Source organism: Bactrocera neohumeralis, unplaced genomic scaffold (genome assembly GCF_024586455.1).
Source record: "Bactrocera neohumeralis isolate Rockhampton unplaced genomic scaffold, APGP_CSIRO_Bneo_wtdbg2-racon-allhic-juicebox.fasta_v2 ctg453, whole genome shotgun sequence".
Taxonomy (NCBI): domain Eukaryota; kingdom Metazoa; phylum Arthropoda; class Insecta; order Diptera; family Tephritidae; genus Bactrocera; species Bactrocera neohumeralis.
In genome coordinates, this window is record NW_026091547.1 from 210,739 (window position 1) to 227,332 (window position 16,594).

The 16,594-nt window shown below is 39.4% G+C and overlaps 1 protein-coding gene across 1 annotated transcript; it reads right to left on the reverse strand.

Moving 5' to 3' along the window:
• Positions 1-274: 274 nt before the first annotated feature.
• On the reverse strand, positions 275-3,072 carry LOC126767193 (uncharacterized). Its single transcript, XM_050484769.1, has 3 exons — positions 2,516-3,072; positions 2,332-2,448; positions 275-280 (listed from the first exon to the last, which is right to left on the reverse strand). The coding sequence occupies exons 1-3, from the start codon at positions 2,756-2,758 to the stop codon at positions 275-277; spliced, it is 366 nt and encodes a 121-aa protein (XP_050340726.1). The 5' UTR covers positions 2,759-3,072.
• Between the last annotated feature and the right edge of the window lie 13,522 nt (positions 3,073-16,594).

Genomic DNA, 16,594 nt, shown 5'->3' on the forward strand with positions numbered 1-16,594 from the left:
GCCATTGAAAGTGAATTCGTAAAATCGAAAACAACTAATGAAATCGAAATGACTCAGCATCCGCAGTTATTACGAATGTATTTTTGCGTTGTCAATAATAATACAAGAATGTGACTGAAAATAAATCCGATTTTTTTCAAATGAGCTGGGTGGCTTAGTAAATGGCAAGTACACACACACGTTTACCTTACTCGATAGCTTAACATACCGTGTGAGGTAGACGTGTTTTTTTGCGATCCTAAAACTTTGTGTATACTTCCAGTTTGTGTGGATATCAAATCTAGAGGAAGAGATAAGTACACATTGATTTTTTAATAACATAAATTTCATTTGCTCTTACCTTTCCGTTTTTTGGGCAAATTTTTGCAAATGTAGCCTTTTCCCCTTCTAATGCCGTGCACTTACTAATTTTTTGTTCTGCCGTCCATCGAAACCATCGAAAACACAATAATCGGCTGTTGTCACGCCCACAAAATGGCGGGAAAACCATAAAGTGTTTTGATTTGAAATTTAGCACAAAGGAAAAGGGGTCACATAAAAGTTATTTTTTGTGAAAATTCCAAAGCATGGATTTGTAGTTTTGCGAGTCGTAACCTTCCATGGATTTTTGATAACATTGGTTTGATAAAATTCTACAAAAATTTAAAAGTTATAGCCATTGGCGCAAAAAACCTGATTTTGCGATTTTGAAAAAAGGTGGGGAATGTCGGGCCTGTAAATCGATTAAAACATGATTGTTACCGATGAAAAACGTTTATTTATCAATGGAAATGAAAGAGAGATTCATAAATAATAAGAAAAATAGGAATTGGCGAAAAAAAATTATTCCGACTCGCAGTGGATGCAGGTGTAAGTGTTCGGGTTCGGTCCGGCACATTTCAAGTGAACCCCTCGATCACAAACGATGCAATGGGCCGTGTTTTGACGATTCTCGTGCTTCGGCATCTTTTTCTTGCAAATCGTGCAAAAATCGAAGTCCTCTTCGATGTCGGTTTCGGTCGGAGACGGGCTTCTCTTCCGTGGCGTCTTCGATTTGCCACGGCCTTTTTGCTTCTTGGCTGCTGGTTCATCGGCTGCCTTCGTCAATTTTTGCCGCTTTTTTCGGCCTTGTCACGCAGATCTGCGACAACCTCAGGCGATGTCAAAATCGTTGACTCCATTGTCTTGCGGCCACGTTTTGATTTCGGCGCAGGTGTGCCCAATTTCAACGGGCCAACCGATTTCAATGCATCACGGAGCTGTGGAGCCGAAACAAGAGACAACGACGATGATGCAGCACCACTTGTTGAAGCTGGGGCACTTGTCGATGCCTCCGACGTTGACACCTCCTCATTCGCAGCAGTCACAATGGCATCACCAGAGGCAAGAACTCGACGTTGATTGTCGGCGTCTTTCTCTTCGTCACCGAACAAATTTTCGCCGCTCAGTTCCGAAGCGACAAAGTCAACTTCAGTGAAAATTTGCGGGTTGAACGGGTAGATGCCAGTTGTTCGGAAGCCGGATTTGATGGTTTTCGGCGTTAACATAACATCGAGGCACTGATCGACAAGGAGCGGCACATGATGCAGATCGAAAGTGACACCAATGTTGGACTTTTTCCATGCATCATGCTTCACGGTCATCATGCCTTTAAATGGTGCAAATACCGCAACATCTAGCGGCTGCATTTTGTGCGTGCATTTCGGCGGAAAAGACAGCAACGTGATGCCATGATCCAACGCCAAATCTATCGCCTCGATCGATAAATGCGAACCGTGGTTGTCCAGCAGCAACATGGTTGGCGAATCGGCATTAGCACCGGTGTGCTTGATGAAATGACGCATGAATTGAGGGAATACGTCAGAGTTCATGTAACCAGAACCGTTCGCAACACCAACAGCGCCATGACTCGCATGAGTCATAAAAATCTCTTTCATGTTGACTCGGGGAAAGAGGAAGAATGGCGGTATAGACTGGCCACTAGCGCTGACGGCCAAAGCCAAAGACACATTGGTGCCTTTTTCGGCAGATGTTGATGAGCCGACCTGCTTTTGTCCTTTGCGCGCGATGGTTTTGACAGGTCTGGTTGGCACGGTCGGGCACCCGGTTTCATCCATGTTCCATATTCGGTGAGGTTCAAACGGCGTCTTACCGAGAACGGATGAAAGGTTGGCAAAGAATGCATCGACATTCTCTTTGTTGAATCGCTTCGCACGGCTCTGGCTTACTTGCTCTGGTGTTCGCAGTGACAAATTTTTGTGGCGTTTCATGAACGCCAACTGCCAATCCTTACTCGCCTGTTGATTGTCGTTCCATGGATCCGGATACGACGCGCCAACTTTCCGAGCCAACTTTCCGAGCAAATTCATACGCGAGCTTACGAAGCTCCATCAAACTAATTCCATAGTTGATGTCGCTGGCCTGGAGAATGTAGCTTATCAGCGCCTTCTCTTGTTCGATGTTGAAGATCTGAAATAAAAAAAAAAAATTATTTATTATTCGATGAAAGAAAAAGAAAGAAACCAGCAGAACTCACTGTTTTTGTGCCCATCGTCGTGCTTTCAGCCAGCAAATTCTTCATTACATCGGCATTGGCAGTAGTAACGTCGATGCTCGCACCATCAAATGCTGCAATATAACGCATCAGGTTGGTCCTCGGAATTTTGTGTGCCGTCGCAGATTGTCGAACGCTGTTGTGATGTATTTTCACCGACTTGATCGCCTCCAAAATGTTGTCGAAATCAACAATTTTCTCTTGTTTGGGATAGTACCGCGGCATAATGACTAAAAAAATTTTTCGGAGCACGAAACTATCAGGAAATGTTGAAAAACTATTGTGTTGTTGAAATTCTGCACGAAAAATCACTTATACACGTCAAATATATGAAGTTAGCATGTCAAATGTAAAAAACTAGCCCGAGATTCCCCAAACGCTCATATTTGCAAAATGGCGGTGGATAATGAACACAATGTAAATTCGTGCAAAATTTCTTTTGTGTGTCGAAGGCTAAAGGCTCAACTAATATTATAAACATATTTACCTGGATGAATTTATTGGAAAATGTGAAAAAAATCAACTGTACACAGAGTTGAAAAAAACTTTCGGAGTGTCGAATTTCGTTTTGTTGTCGCAGAGAGGTTATAACACGTGTTCACAGCTCGTCCCATACAAAGGTTATGTTGAAAATCGATAAAAGTGCGTTAACCGACTAACAAAAAACGTCAGAACGTCAGTTTTACGGGAGAAATTGCAGAAGGAAGCTGCACCCAGGCTTTTTTTAAAAATTGAAAATGGGCGTGGCCTCGCCCACTTATGGACCAAAAACCATATCTCAGGAACCACTAGACCGATTTCAATGAAATTCGGTATATAATATTTTCTTAACACCCTGATGACATGTACGAAATATAGGTGAAATCGGTTTACAACCACGCCTTCTTCCAATATAACGCTATTTTGAATTCCATATGATGCCTTTTCTGTATAATACGAGTATGTACATTAGGAACCAATGATGATAGCGGAATAAAACTTTACAAAAATACGGTATTTGAAAAATATGAAAATGACGTATAATGAAATCTCGATTATCACTTTATCATGCGAGAGTATAAAATGTTTTTTTTTTTTTTATTTTATTTGAGTAGTAAAGTTTGGGACTGAACCTACATATGCACCAAAGGTTGTTCCCAAACTATTTTTTCGCAGAGGTCTCTGAAAATAGTATTGGGCGAACACTGGAGAATCCTTTCCGAAGGAACTCCAAAATAATGAGAATGCCGCCCGATCGTAAAAATGAGAAGTCCACCGCTGCTGGACCAAATAAGCGAGGTGATACTGCTGGCCAAGAAAGCGAAGGGGGCAAACCTGAGGAGGTTGAAAAAGATGAAACGGTTAGCATCTTTAGCAACCTGAGCAAAAAATTAAAGAATTAGAAATGATGATGGCCGACCGAAGGCATATTAATCAAGCTATGCGCGAACTAGTAAGCAGCATAGTGACATTATATGCCAAAACGGAATAATTGGGAAATCAAGCGAGAAGAGTTATGATAGGGGAACTATCGCAAGTACCCACCATTGGAAGAGATGATAATACCCCTAAAAGAATGCAAGAGGCACCATGCTATCTACCACCTACCAAAAAAGCATAAAAATGTAAACGAAAAGCCGCAATTGTCGTAAAGTGGAACAGTAAAATTAACCCAAGAGGATAATACGACTAGTCTAAACGCAAGTGAAAGATGGATAGACGTTGTAAAAAAGAAGAAAACTTTGGAAAGAACAAAACCAGATGCCACAATTATAACAAAAAAGGGATGGTACGTCGTATGCAGATATTCTGCGAAAAATTAAAAGTGACAGCGGTCTTGAAGAACTGGGTTCAAATGTAACCTATATTCGTAAAACGCTAAAAGAAGATTTACTTTAAAAACTGAAAAATCGAGCAGAGACAAAAGCCGAATCTTTCCAAAGCGCTCTGGAGGGGGTGGTTGGCAAAATGGCTAAGATACATTCCAAGACCCACAACTTCACGATTACGTGCAAAGACCTGGATGAATTTACAACTCCCGAAGAAATCTGCTGCACTAAAAAGGGAGTGCGAAATCGAGAATCTGGAAATATCGAGTGTGAAAAGTCTGCGAAAAATGCGTAGTGGCACACAAATAGCACTTATATGCATGCGTGCTCAAGATGCCAAAGCCGCACATAAAACAGGGAAAATAAAGATTGGGTGGTCGATCTGTCGCCTTCGCGAATACTCGCCTGTTTCCAGATGCTATAAGTGTTTCCACCAGGGCGCGTAATTGCTGCAGCTCGACAGACAGATCTTCTCATTGTGCACGTTGTAGAACCGGGGGACATTTAGCAAAGGTATGCACAAACGTACCAAGCTGCCTGCTCTGCAAAAGGGAGCACACAGTATTGAGCACGACTTTCCTGAAGTATCTCGAGATGATGAAGTCTCTAAGTCATAGAAGAGAATATTGATGTCGCCATACTAAGTGAACAATACTGAATAATATACAGTGGATATATTTTGTAAGCTGCTATGCTCGTCTCAGCGCAGCTATCACCGAAGATTTTCTTTTAAGACTTTCATTAGAAACCAAATGCAAAACACCGATTATAATAGGGGGTGATTTTAATGCTTGGTCAACTGCATGGGGCAGCAGATGTACAAACCATCGAGGGCGGCTAATTCAAGAACACCTGAGTCAAACGCACCTAACAATATTGTACACCGGAACACAAAATACGTACAAAAAAGGGAATAAAGGATCTATTACTTACATACATACATTATGTTTGCAAATGTTTCGCTTAGCAGGCACATTAAGTGTGCGGTGTCAAACATATACACAAACAGCGATCATATGGCAATTATAGCACAAATCTCGTACCCCGAGAACCCGAACTTCTTAGCAGAAACGAAAGCGAAGCTGGAAGCAACGGGAATCCGACTCAGACTTGTTTGAACTAGTCTGGAATGCATCAAAAGCATCAGGTGACGACGCCGCCCACTTGGTATCGAGAGTGCGAAAGGAACTGGTCGCAGCATGTAATGGGACAATGCGTAGAGCATCAATAAACGGAGGCCTGTGTATTGGTGGAATGAGGAAACTTCCACGCTGAGAAAGCTTTTGTCACTCAGCCAGACGACGTCTACAGCGTAACCGGAGTGAAACGAACGAAAATCGACTTAGAGAAGAATATAAAAGCCACAAGAAGCTTCTGAAGTCGGCAATTACCCGGAGCAAAAAATCATGTTTTGTGAAACTCTGTGAGAAAACAAATATTGAAACTTGGGGAACTGCTTACAAATTCTGTATGTCGAGATTTAAAAATAAGCAGCAGCAACCTAAAAATGCCTTTTTATGGGAAAAGTCGTCGAAACATTGTTCCCGAGACACGACCGGACTTCCTAGGCTAAGCGACGAAACGAAGCTGCAATTTCACCAACGTTAGTCTCGGAAGAAGAGCTATTGGCCAAAGCAAAGAAAATCACCAAAGCGCCTGGGTTGGATGGGATACCCAACAGGGCCCTGAAGGAAGCTATAAGCTCAAAACCTCAACTATTCGCTAAAATGTACAACGCGTGCATAAAGGAAGAGGTGTTCCTCGACGCGTGGAAAGTCCAGCGATTAGTTCTGCTCCCAAAACCAAAGAAACCACCTGCAGAACCTTCATCGTGTAAAGTGTACGAAAATATAATAAGAAACCGCTTGGAGTTAGCAATCCAGAAAGCCGGCGGATTATCAGAGAGACAATACGGCTTTATAATAAAGAAATCCACTATTGACAAAAGATGGAAAGGTGGCACAAAAAAGTACTGCGGGCTGATTACCCTCGAGAATGTTTTGCACACATAATCAAAGCCCGGGATGAAATACGCGCCCCTGAATACCATAAACATTATATTGAGCTTTTTTAAAAACAGAAGGCTGCTTTTTGATACAGATAAAGATACCAAGAGCTACTCTATCTCGTGTGGAGTACCCCAAGGGTCAGTGTTGGGCCCAATATTATGGAACCTCATGTATGACGGGGTGCTAAAAAGACAGCAACCAACAGTCGTGAAACTAAAAGCGTATGCGGACGATTTCATGGTGACCTAAGAAACAAATGCAATGAGTACTTAAATGGTCTACGCCATTGGTTCTCTTCTGTGAGTCCGGAACTGGCGGAGCAAAGTTTTGCTCATCAGCACCAGGAAGGTAGAAGAACAAATAGAGCTCACCATAGGGGAGTGCGAGATTACTTCGCAGCCGCATCTGAATTATCTGGGAGTAATATTAGATTCTAAATTAAAATTTAAAGAACACCTGGAGTATTCCTCCAGTAAAGCAAACAAAATTTACAATGCTCTATCGAGAATGATGACCAATACATGCTATGTGCGTTGAAGCCGGCAAAGAGTTCCGTAATGCTGTACGCAGCACCAGTATGGATACAGGCAATGAATATAAAACCGTATGTTCAACAAATAATTGCGGTGCATAGGCTTTCTGCAATTCGAGTAATAAGTGCTTTCCGGACTACATCAACCTACGCTGCTGAAGTATTAGCCAGCATGCCGCCCATTGACATCCAGGGAGATGAACTCGAGCGTTTATATCATTTATCAGCGCCTAAAACAGTATCGGCAAAGACAGAGGAGAGGAAAAATAGCATTAAAATGTGGCAGGAGCGGTGGAATTCCTCATCCAGAGGGTGTTGGACCCACCGACTTATACCGGACATACCTAGACAGACGACATGGAGACCTAGACTTTCATCTGACCCAAATACTTAGTGGACATGTGTGCTTCAGAAGCTACCTTTTCAGATTCCACAATAACATTAGTCCGAACTGTCCGACGTATACATGGCATAGAGAAGACTCTGAACATGTATTATTTTATTGCCCTCGATTTTCAAATACAAGGGAAAAACTAAAAACCACACTCGGTGATATTTTAACGTTCGATAATTTACCGACACTCATGTGTCAGTCGACTGATAATTGGAAAGCTGTCAGCGAAGCGTTGGCATCCATAATAACAAAACTGAGGCTTTTCAAACAAATTAGGCGTGGTGGTCCCGTGGAAGAGCCTTGAGTTGGGAGTAGGTTAGGTTTAGCTGATTAAAGTGCCGCACTCCGGCTTTCGATGCTTCCCCTACTAAAAAAAAGAAAAAAAAACTCGGTACGAGCTGACGACATTAGGCTTTTCGTGTGCCTGTGTGCGCGTCATCTCTTACACATATTCATATGTTTTAGTAACGGTGGTGGCAAAAATGACTCAGCAATATCACATGTATTTGTATGTTGGCGCAAAGTGTTGCACAGTTGTAATGTAGATAACGAGATTCGGTAAGCTGATACGACAGCGCGAGGACAGGTCAGGACAAGCGAATACATGTGGTCAAGCATATTGTGTGTGTCTGTTTGTCGAAATGACCGAGTTAATGACCATACTGAAATTCGCTAAAAGGATAACTAAAGCAAATAAAAGAATGAAACAGAGCTGGGCAAAAAATAGTATACTTTTTAATTTAAATTTCGTGCGAAAACCCATTCGACGAAATTTTTTTTTTCTAGGTTGGTATCACTGTCAGGGATATCTGCGATTGTCTTTGCGAAGTGCATTCGGCGATTTTTCAAAAAATTTTCAACCAATACCTTGCAGCAATCGTATTAGCCTGAGTAAGCCCTTAGCTATTCAGTAAACTGAAACGACCGCTCCGGGAAAACAGTTTTGAGTCAGTTGAAGACATTAAACGTAAAACGCTACAAAAATTGAAAGACATTTGAAGGAAATTGACTTTTACGACTGTTTAGAGGTTTGGAAATAACCATGGCATATGTGGATTGGATTGGCTTTAACTACTTTGAAGAGGACGACACAGATTTTGAAGAACAAATTAAGAATTTTTAAGTTATGAACAAAGTGTTACTATTTTTTGTTGGATGACTGTTTCTCCCTCCATTTGTCTGTGCAAGAGATGACTTGATAGAAAATTGATCTTTCATCATGAAACTATATGCTATGGAGGAGATGGTACTGCAGATTGACGTAATCAGACTAATGCTACGGCCACAAATTTCTATTAAGCTAAAATCCATAAAACGCTATCGAAATTAAACTCCCCTTAATAGATTTAAAATGCATGTCTCACAAACTCTCATTCCATATAATTCAAAATGACTGAGAAAAACTCTTTAAAATAATCCTCAAACAATGCGAAAATCAGGGAAGTCGTTTAGTAATCACAAATATACAAAATACAACGGTTTTGTTGAAAACATATAATTTAATTAGGCATTAAAGATGCCGAAAATATGGTACTCGGTTTCAGCTCACATGACAATTACTACAATATGTTTATTTATTTTAAGCAGACTCTATGCCGAATATGTCAATGTGTGATCGAATGCGTGGAAACATGTTTTCTTGTACACCTAAGTAATGGCAGACCTTCCCCTAGCCCAAATAAAATTTTGAACTCTTTGCATTAGTCAAAATAAGGAATAAAGTTAACGCGTTTTCCTAAACCTAATGAGGTTTAACGCTAAATATCCTTAATATAATTATTTCTGATTTTGGGGTTGCTCATTTCTTGACATAGTTACTATCTTAAATATACCGTTTAAGATTGGGTTTACAATAAATATTTTTCGTTTCGTTCAATTATGTTGATTTAAATATAAATAATTCAGATACGAATATAATGTATGTACATACGTGAATAAGATACCAAATCTTTTATTGTTTAAGTTTTTATGGAAAAACTGTTTTTTTGAACTAAAGGTAACCTTTTTTAGATACATTAAACAGAATTGTGATAGTTTTTCAGAAGAAACTGGATTAGATTAATTTTTATATACTGACGATATATATTTTATATTTATAAAACAACCGCTAAAATGTATATTTTGAATAAGCAAACATAAAAATCGCATACGCATATACATTCTGCTCACAAACTTTTCATTTGCTGGAAAAGCGTCCTTAGCTTACCATATATCGACATAAGTTGAACACTACTACACACAAGCAAATACACTTAAAGCATGGACTTCTTGTTTGCTCCTTCTTTGCCCCATTACTTTGTTCACTACTTTGTAGGGAAAAATCAAAGCAGCTTCAAAAAGAATACCGTGAAAGGAGCAACGGACTCAAAGGAAACGCAGCGAAAAACAGCGGTTTCGTTGATGCAGCGCACAGCATATGTCGCCTATAGCAATTTTTGAAGCCTCTTTTGAAGGAAAGTCAATTTTTCCAAATTGAATTTCAAAAAATAATTTTTTAGTACAAATTTAGAATAAATTTTACATTAAAAGTATACAGTCATAATTTGGATAATTTAAAATACCTATTTGTCATAGAATTCTCTTAGAGGCTGCTTATAGAACCATTTTGGTTTGTAGACGTTTTTCTGGCAAAGCAAAACCGCAAACCACTTAATATAGTATGCAAACTAAATGTAATGTTTGCGGGCAACTATTCAATGATGTTAACATAACAACATACATTAATGTTGAAAATAAAAATCACTGATAGGTGTGTATGTGCGTAAAATTTTCGACTGAAAATTTTGAACTATTTTTATTTTACTTCAAGTGGTTTAAAGCATATTTCTTTTAGAAAATGCTTTTTTTTTTAATATGCAATGAAATTTAAGAAATTCGATGAGACTTTTATACAATGTTACTTACTTCTGTCGAGCATATAGTTCAGTTTTTGATATTTAGCTACTTTCCTAAGGAAATGTGTCTTTAAATTAGTTTCTTGCGTTTAAAACCATAATAAAAATAAAAAAATTGTTTTGGAGCTACCCAAATATTTCAAAAATATGAAGCTGAAACTATATGTACTGTATTCTAGATACAATGAATCGAGTTAAAATTAACTTTATTCTTTTTTTCTCAGTCTCGGTTTACCTTGTGTATATAAAAAGCATATTCAAACTTTGTATTTTTTTGTATCAATTTTCGTCCAAAACTATACTTTGTTTCCAATATCTTTTTAAAAGGTATACAAAACAGTTCAATATAAATTAGCTTTAATATTTCAAATTTTTCCTTAAAATTTTTTTGGTACTTAAATATCCTAAGTACAGTTAATTACTTATTATATTTTACAGGTTTAACTATGCCTTAATTTTCAGATTGGTTGAGTCTATCAAAGTTTCTTTTCGTGCTTAAGGTTTTTTGTTCCTGAAAAATGTATTTCAGTCTAAAATTTATTTTTTGTTAGATGTATAAAGTCAAAGATCTAAGTTGACGTCTCTATTACAGAGGTCATGATCCAAAAGAAGTTAAGCAATAAACCAGATGATCAAATACGGTGAACTCTCATACTCCGAATAAAAAACTTCTTTAGACCTCTGCTTAATGAAATGCTGAGGTATTTGGATAATTATTGCTGACAAGAGTAATTGTGCGCTTTTCTGGTCTTTAGACCTTTTGACTACAAAATTTCATTCTGTTTTTAGCATTAAGGTTAATACTCGAAGTTTCTCAAATTCAGCTAAATATTAGCAGCAATAACAGTTTAAGGACTGTTCCTGCATTTTAATTGAAGATTAGGCCAACTGTCTTTGATAGTCGGCATAATGGTACTCGTACAACAGGGCGTGTACGTGACGTGCGGTGGCATTCGAGGCGAGTGCTGGAATGAGTGGCAGAAAGGGAGAAATATCAAAATATACAAATGAAAAAAGAGAAAAATTTAGCACTGCTACTAATGTGACTGTGTAGGAAACCGCAAAAAGAAATGCGTATCTTACCAATATACATAGTTTTCTGGATTTGCGAATTTTGGCATTTTTCTGTGGTCATGTGCTGTAAGCGCACATAAACTTAACAAACATAAACACAATGACACACATACATATAAACTCACCTTGCTAAATGTAAGCGCTTACATTGAAAACTGGAAAATATGCATATAAGTAATACTATGTAAGTTTGCGCATGTAGTGTATGTTTAGTGCATTTTACAGAAATATACATACATTTTATATGCAAGTGAATTGAACACAGTGCACTGCAATTACTGGCCGTTATTGAATATTTAAGCAAGTACGTTTCCTACTACAAATGTACATATACATAGCCAATTCCATGTAGTTTCCTTATTTATTTTACAAAATTGGCAAGGTAGCCAAAATTAGTGCTTACTAACATCGGCCATAGCAGGAATTTCGCTCTCTTCCAAACCTGATGCTGGCTACTTGTCTGCGTCGAATTTTAAATTGGAATAGAAAATTTTATGTAACACCAGGAAATTGCCTAATAAATATTTATTTGATTAATTTATGGTTTCAACTAGTTAGGAAACGAAATATTTGCAAACAAGTCGGTTGCTTCGAGGTTTGCACTTGTTTATTTTATGTTTTGATTTGCAGGTGATAAAACAATGAAAGAGGTGATAGGTCTGAAATTGAACTAGACACTGAAATCAGCATTTGCAGACTGAATGAGTGGTTAAAATCTCCTTGGACCCCTCAACCAACTTTGATTGATGGTATTTTGTTGGTTTGAATGTTAAAGTGTTGTATTAAGTAGACCGAATATCTGCAGCTCTTGAGGATAGATAACCCGTTTTGGTTGAAAATACAGTTATACATCCTCGGAACCAGCTGCTCATTACAACCGAATGCATAGTTTCAATCTTATTTTATTGTTTCCTAGCGTCAGCTTTTCGCTGAAACTGCACGTAAGAATTATAACTGTATTTCTGGACTTTTCTGCCATAAGTTCTGTTACAGGTTCAAAGGCAAAATGTTAATCCATTTTTCAATAAAATTAATTATATTCAATAACATGTACTTATATTAACTGAATGTTGTACACAATTTTATTAAAAACGGTGACCTTTTTACTTTCACACAAGTGATCAAACTATTCGGCACGCACTGCTTCTATTGGTATTGTCGTCGCTGCTTGAACTGAGAACATTTAGGCTTCGCACAGAATTGATTTCATGTTTTTCCCCATATAGTATGGTTAGTTGCTTACAGCTAGCACATATAGGAAAAAGAAGCTGTAATTTGACTATGTCAAATATTGAGTGTTTATGAAATCTCTTTTTGCATTGCTTTCGATAAAAGTAGGCAATTGGTGCATTCTCAAGCTTTTTATTGCTTTCTACTGATTCGGAGATATGTCAATTATAAATGTGTATGTACTTATTGCATGTATCGTCATTATTCCTCGCCCTAAGTCATTCCACTACAAATCTGGAGACGTATCTCTGTCGTCTTTTTCCGTTATATAGTTTTTGAGAGAGAAAGAACGAGAAATACTTGCATATAATATTTGAGAAGCAGTTGGAGTGAGGGAGATATAAAATGATAGAGAGAGAGCAGTGGAAATGGAATGTTATTCTGCTATGACTCTCCACCTAACTTGCAGGCGTCTTTAAGCTCCTAACTACGGATGCAGTCCTTTTCAGAAAACCTCCAAACTAGTCCCATCATCATAGATTTGGAGCGTTTCATGAATGAAAGTCCAGTCTAAGCGTTTGAGGGCTCTTTGAAGATACTGAATGGGAAAGTTTTTTGCTGAAAGGTTTCAGAATAGTTTTTTCTGCAAATTTAAATTTCACATCACTTATTATAGGTTTTTCATTCAATTTGTGTGGCCGTTAAGAGCCCACCAAGTATTTTACTCTTAGGAAAAGTTGCCCAGTTTATAAAAAAATTATGTGATTAACCCATTCCTTCCTGCCTATAGATACCGCAATTTTTTCGAAAACTTATGGGGAAGTGTGCTATTCCCAATTCATAAAAAGGAAGACCCCACAATCTGCGCCAACTACCGTGGGATAAGCCTCCTCAACATCGCATGTAAGGTTTTATCGAGAGTATTGTGTGAAAGATTAAAGCCCTCCGTCAACAAACTGATTGGACCTTATTAGTGTGGCTTCAGACCTGGAAAATCAACAACCGACCAGATATTCACCATGCGCCAAATGTTGGAAAAGACCCGTGAAAGGAGAATCGACACACACCACCTCTTCGTCGATTTCAAAGCTGCTTTCGACAGCACGAAAAGGAGCTGCCTTTATGCCGCTATGTCTGAATTTGGTATCCCCGCAAAACTAATACGGCTGTGTAAACTGACGTTGAGCAACAAAAAAAGCTCCGTAAGGATCGGGAAGGACCTCTCCGAGCCGTCCGATACCAAACGAGGTTTCAGACAAGGCGACTTCCTATCGCGCGACTTCTTCAACCTGCTGCTGGAGAAAATTATTCGAGCTGCAGAACTTAATCGAGCAGGTACAATCTTTTATAAGAGTGTACAGCTGCTGGCGTATGCCGATGATATTGATATCATCGGCTTCAACACCCGCGCCGTTAGTTCTGCTTTCTCCAGGCTGGACAAGGAAGCACAGAAAATGGGTCTGGCAGTGAACGAGGGCAAGACGAAATATCTCCTGTCATCAAACAAACAGTCGTCGCACTCGCAACTTGGCTCTCACGTCACTGTTGACAACTGTCAATGTGTTTTACGTGGGTATCTGCCTACGAAGGCTCAAATCCACGGTGCTATCTATTGCTAGTAGCACATAGATCAAATTAATGCGTTGATCAGCGCCCCAAAGTGTAAGTGCATGCACGACACTACACTCTGGAAGAAACCAAGGTATGAGTGCCGCCCCACACACATACACTTTGGTTCCAATCGGTTCGGGTGAAAACCAAAGGAAACACCCTAGCCACCTTGGTCGGGTTCGAGGCCCATCTAAAACCTCTGCCGTACTCTGGGTCGGCACCCGGCCGCAGTGCGACTCCACATTGGACAATTGCCCTTCCTGCATTTAGGTGTAAACCACAGCCACCACGAATCTCCCCAAAGGGCCAAGACCCAATGAGCAGACTGAAGCGAACTTCAGGGGCGGCTGCTCCCCGTGGTACCATGTTTTAGTCTTTGGTGTGACCTGTAGCCCAAGCTTGCGCTTAAGCTACTGCCAGTCGAGCCCCCAAAAATTCCGAGGAATTCTTAAGAACCCGACTGTATGATCTTTTTGTTATCCCTTTCATTTTTGTGTTTGTTATATAATCGCAAACCCATTCAATGAATTTGATAGTATTTCGATATAGCACTTTTCTGACATCTCTCACCATGCCGACATTCAATAAACCAGACAAGCGAATGTCGGACATAGTGCATATTGGATTTTAGTCGCCTCATACGACAGGCATGCCTTACCGCGGGAATATTCTTATCTCCCTCCCCGCAGGGAGCGTCACTGTTGACAGTCATAACATTGAAGTTGTACATAATTTCGTCTATTTAGGAACCAGTGTTAACACCATCAACAATGTCAGCCTAGAAATCTAACGCAGGATTGCTCTTGCCAACAGGTGCTACTTTCGGACTGAGTACACTGGCTAGGTCATGTTCGCTTGGAATATCCAATTGGCGCCACGTAGCGAAAAGAAGTAACGACTGGCGCGCTGTTGTTAACTCGGCTATAATCGCATAAGCGGTGTCTACGGCAATAAAGAAGAAGATATCCTCAAATGAGGAAGTTTCCTATGCTTGCATGAATCCGATAATTCAGTTTGTGTGGCAGCTATATGCTATAATTAACCGATCAGAACAATTTCTTCGGAGATTACATTGTTGCCTTAGAAAATATTCTATACCAAATTTCTTGAATACATGTATCTAGTCAAATGTAAAAGTTTTCCATTCCAGAACCAAATTTCGATCGTTCAGTTTGTTTAGCAGCTATATGTTAAAGTGTTTCCATATCGGCAGTACCGACAAATGAGCAGCTCTTTGAAGAGAAAACGATGTCCGTAAAATTTCAAAACGATGTCTTAAAAGCTATGGGACCAGTTCGTATATATACAGATGGACAGACAGACAGACAAACAGACGGACAGAGAGACAGACAGACAGACGGACAGACATATAGACGAACAGACAGACGGACATGGCTAAATCGACTGAGCTCAACATACTGATCATTTATATATACATATTCTTTATGGGGTCTCCGACGCTTCCTTTTGGGTGTTACAAACTTCGTGGCAAACTTAGTATACACTACTCAGGGTATAAAAAATCGTAGATGGGCGTAATCGGACCACTGCCACGCCCACAAATCGCCATTAACCGAAAACTTATAAAGTGCCATAACTAAGCACCTAATTAAGATATAAAACTGTAATTTGGCACAGGGGATCGCAGTAGCATGAGCATTTACGGATTTTGAAAAAGTGGGCGTGGTCCCGCCTCCTAATATGTTTAATGTACATATCTCCTTAATCTCTAAAGCTACAACAACCAAATTCGCCCAACACAAAAACTACAAGAACTCCTAATGATAGTGTGAAAATGGATGCAATTCGCTCACTCCCCTTATAACGGTACTGTTTAAAACTACTGAAAGTGCCATAAATCGATGACTATATGCACCTGGCTTCGCTTGGAATATCCAATTGGCGCCCCGTAGCGAAAAGAAGAAACGACTGGCGCGCTGTTGTTAACTCGGCTATAATCGCGTAAGCGGTGTCTACGCCAATTAAGAAGAAGATATGCACCAGAAACGTAAACATTTTCCGCGGAGATGGTATGACAAGACTTTAAAGGGACCGTGGTAAAAATTGGAAGATGGGCGAGGCACCGCCCACTTTTTAGTGAAATCCCATACCTCGGGACCTGACATACTGTACATACTTATGTGTGGCATTCTTTTCCCATTCCTTTGTCACGCTGTGAAAATGAGCGAAAGCGGAGAATATCCAGGCATACTTTTCACATAGCACAATTTTAAATTTCCCTTGATTAGTTCAGTTTTCAGTATAAAAATCAAGAAACAATTAATATAATAGCATTAAAATTTGCACGAATAATTCCTTTAGTGTTTGTTTTTTTGTTCGAAAATATCGGTCAATATGTGAGATATGCAATGGAAATTCAGATAGAATCCTTTTCCTGCAGTAGTTATGTTGTGTATCCAAATCGATAAATCAATCGGTCAATACTTTCCTGATATCCCATATACTTACTTTCAAAATTCCTGGTGACTTTCTTCTTCTTCTTTATTGGCGTAGACACTGCTTACGCGATTAAAGCCGAGTCAACAACAGCGCGCCAGTCGTTTCTTCT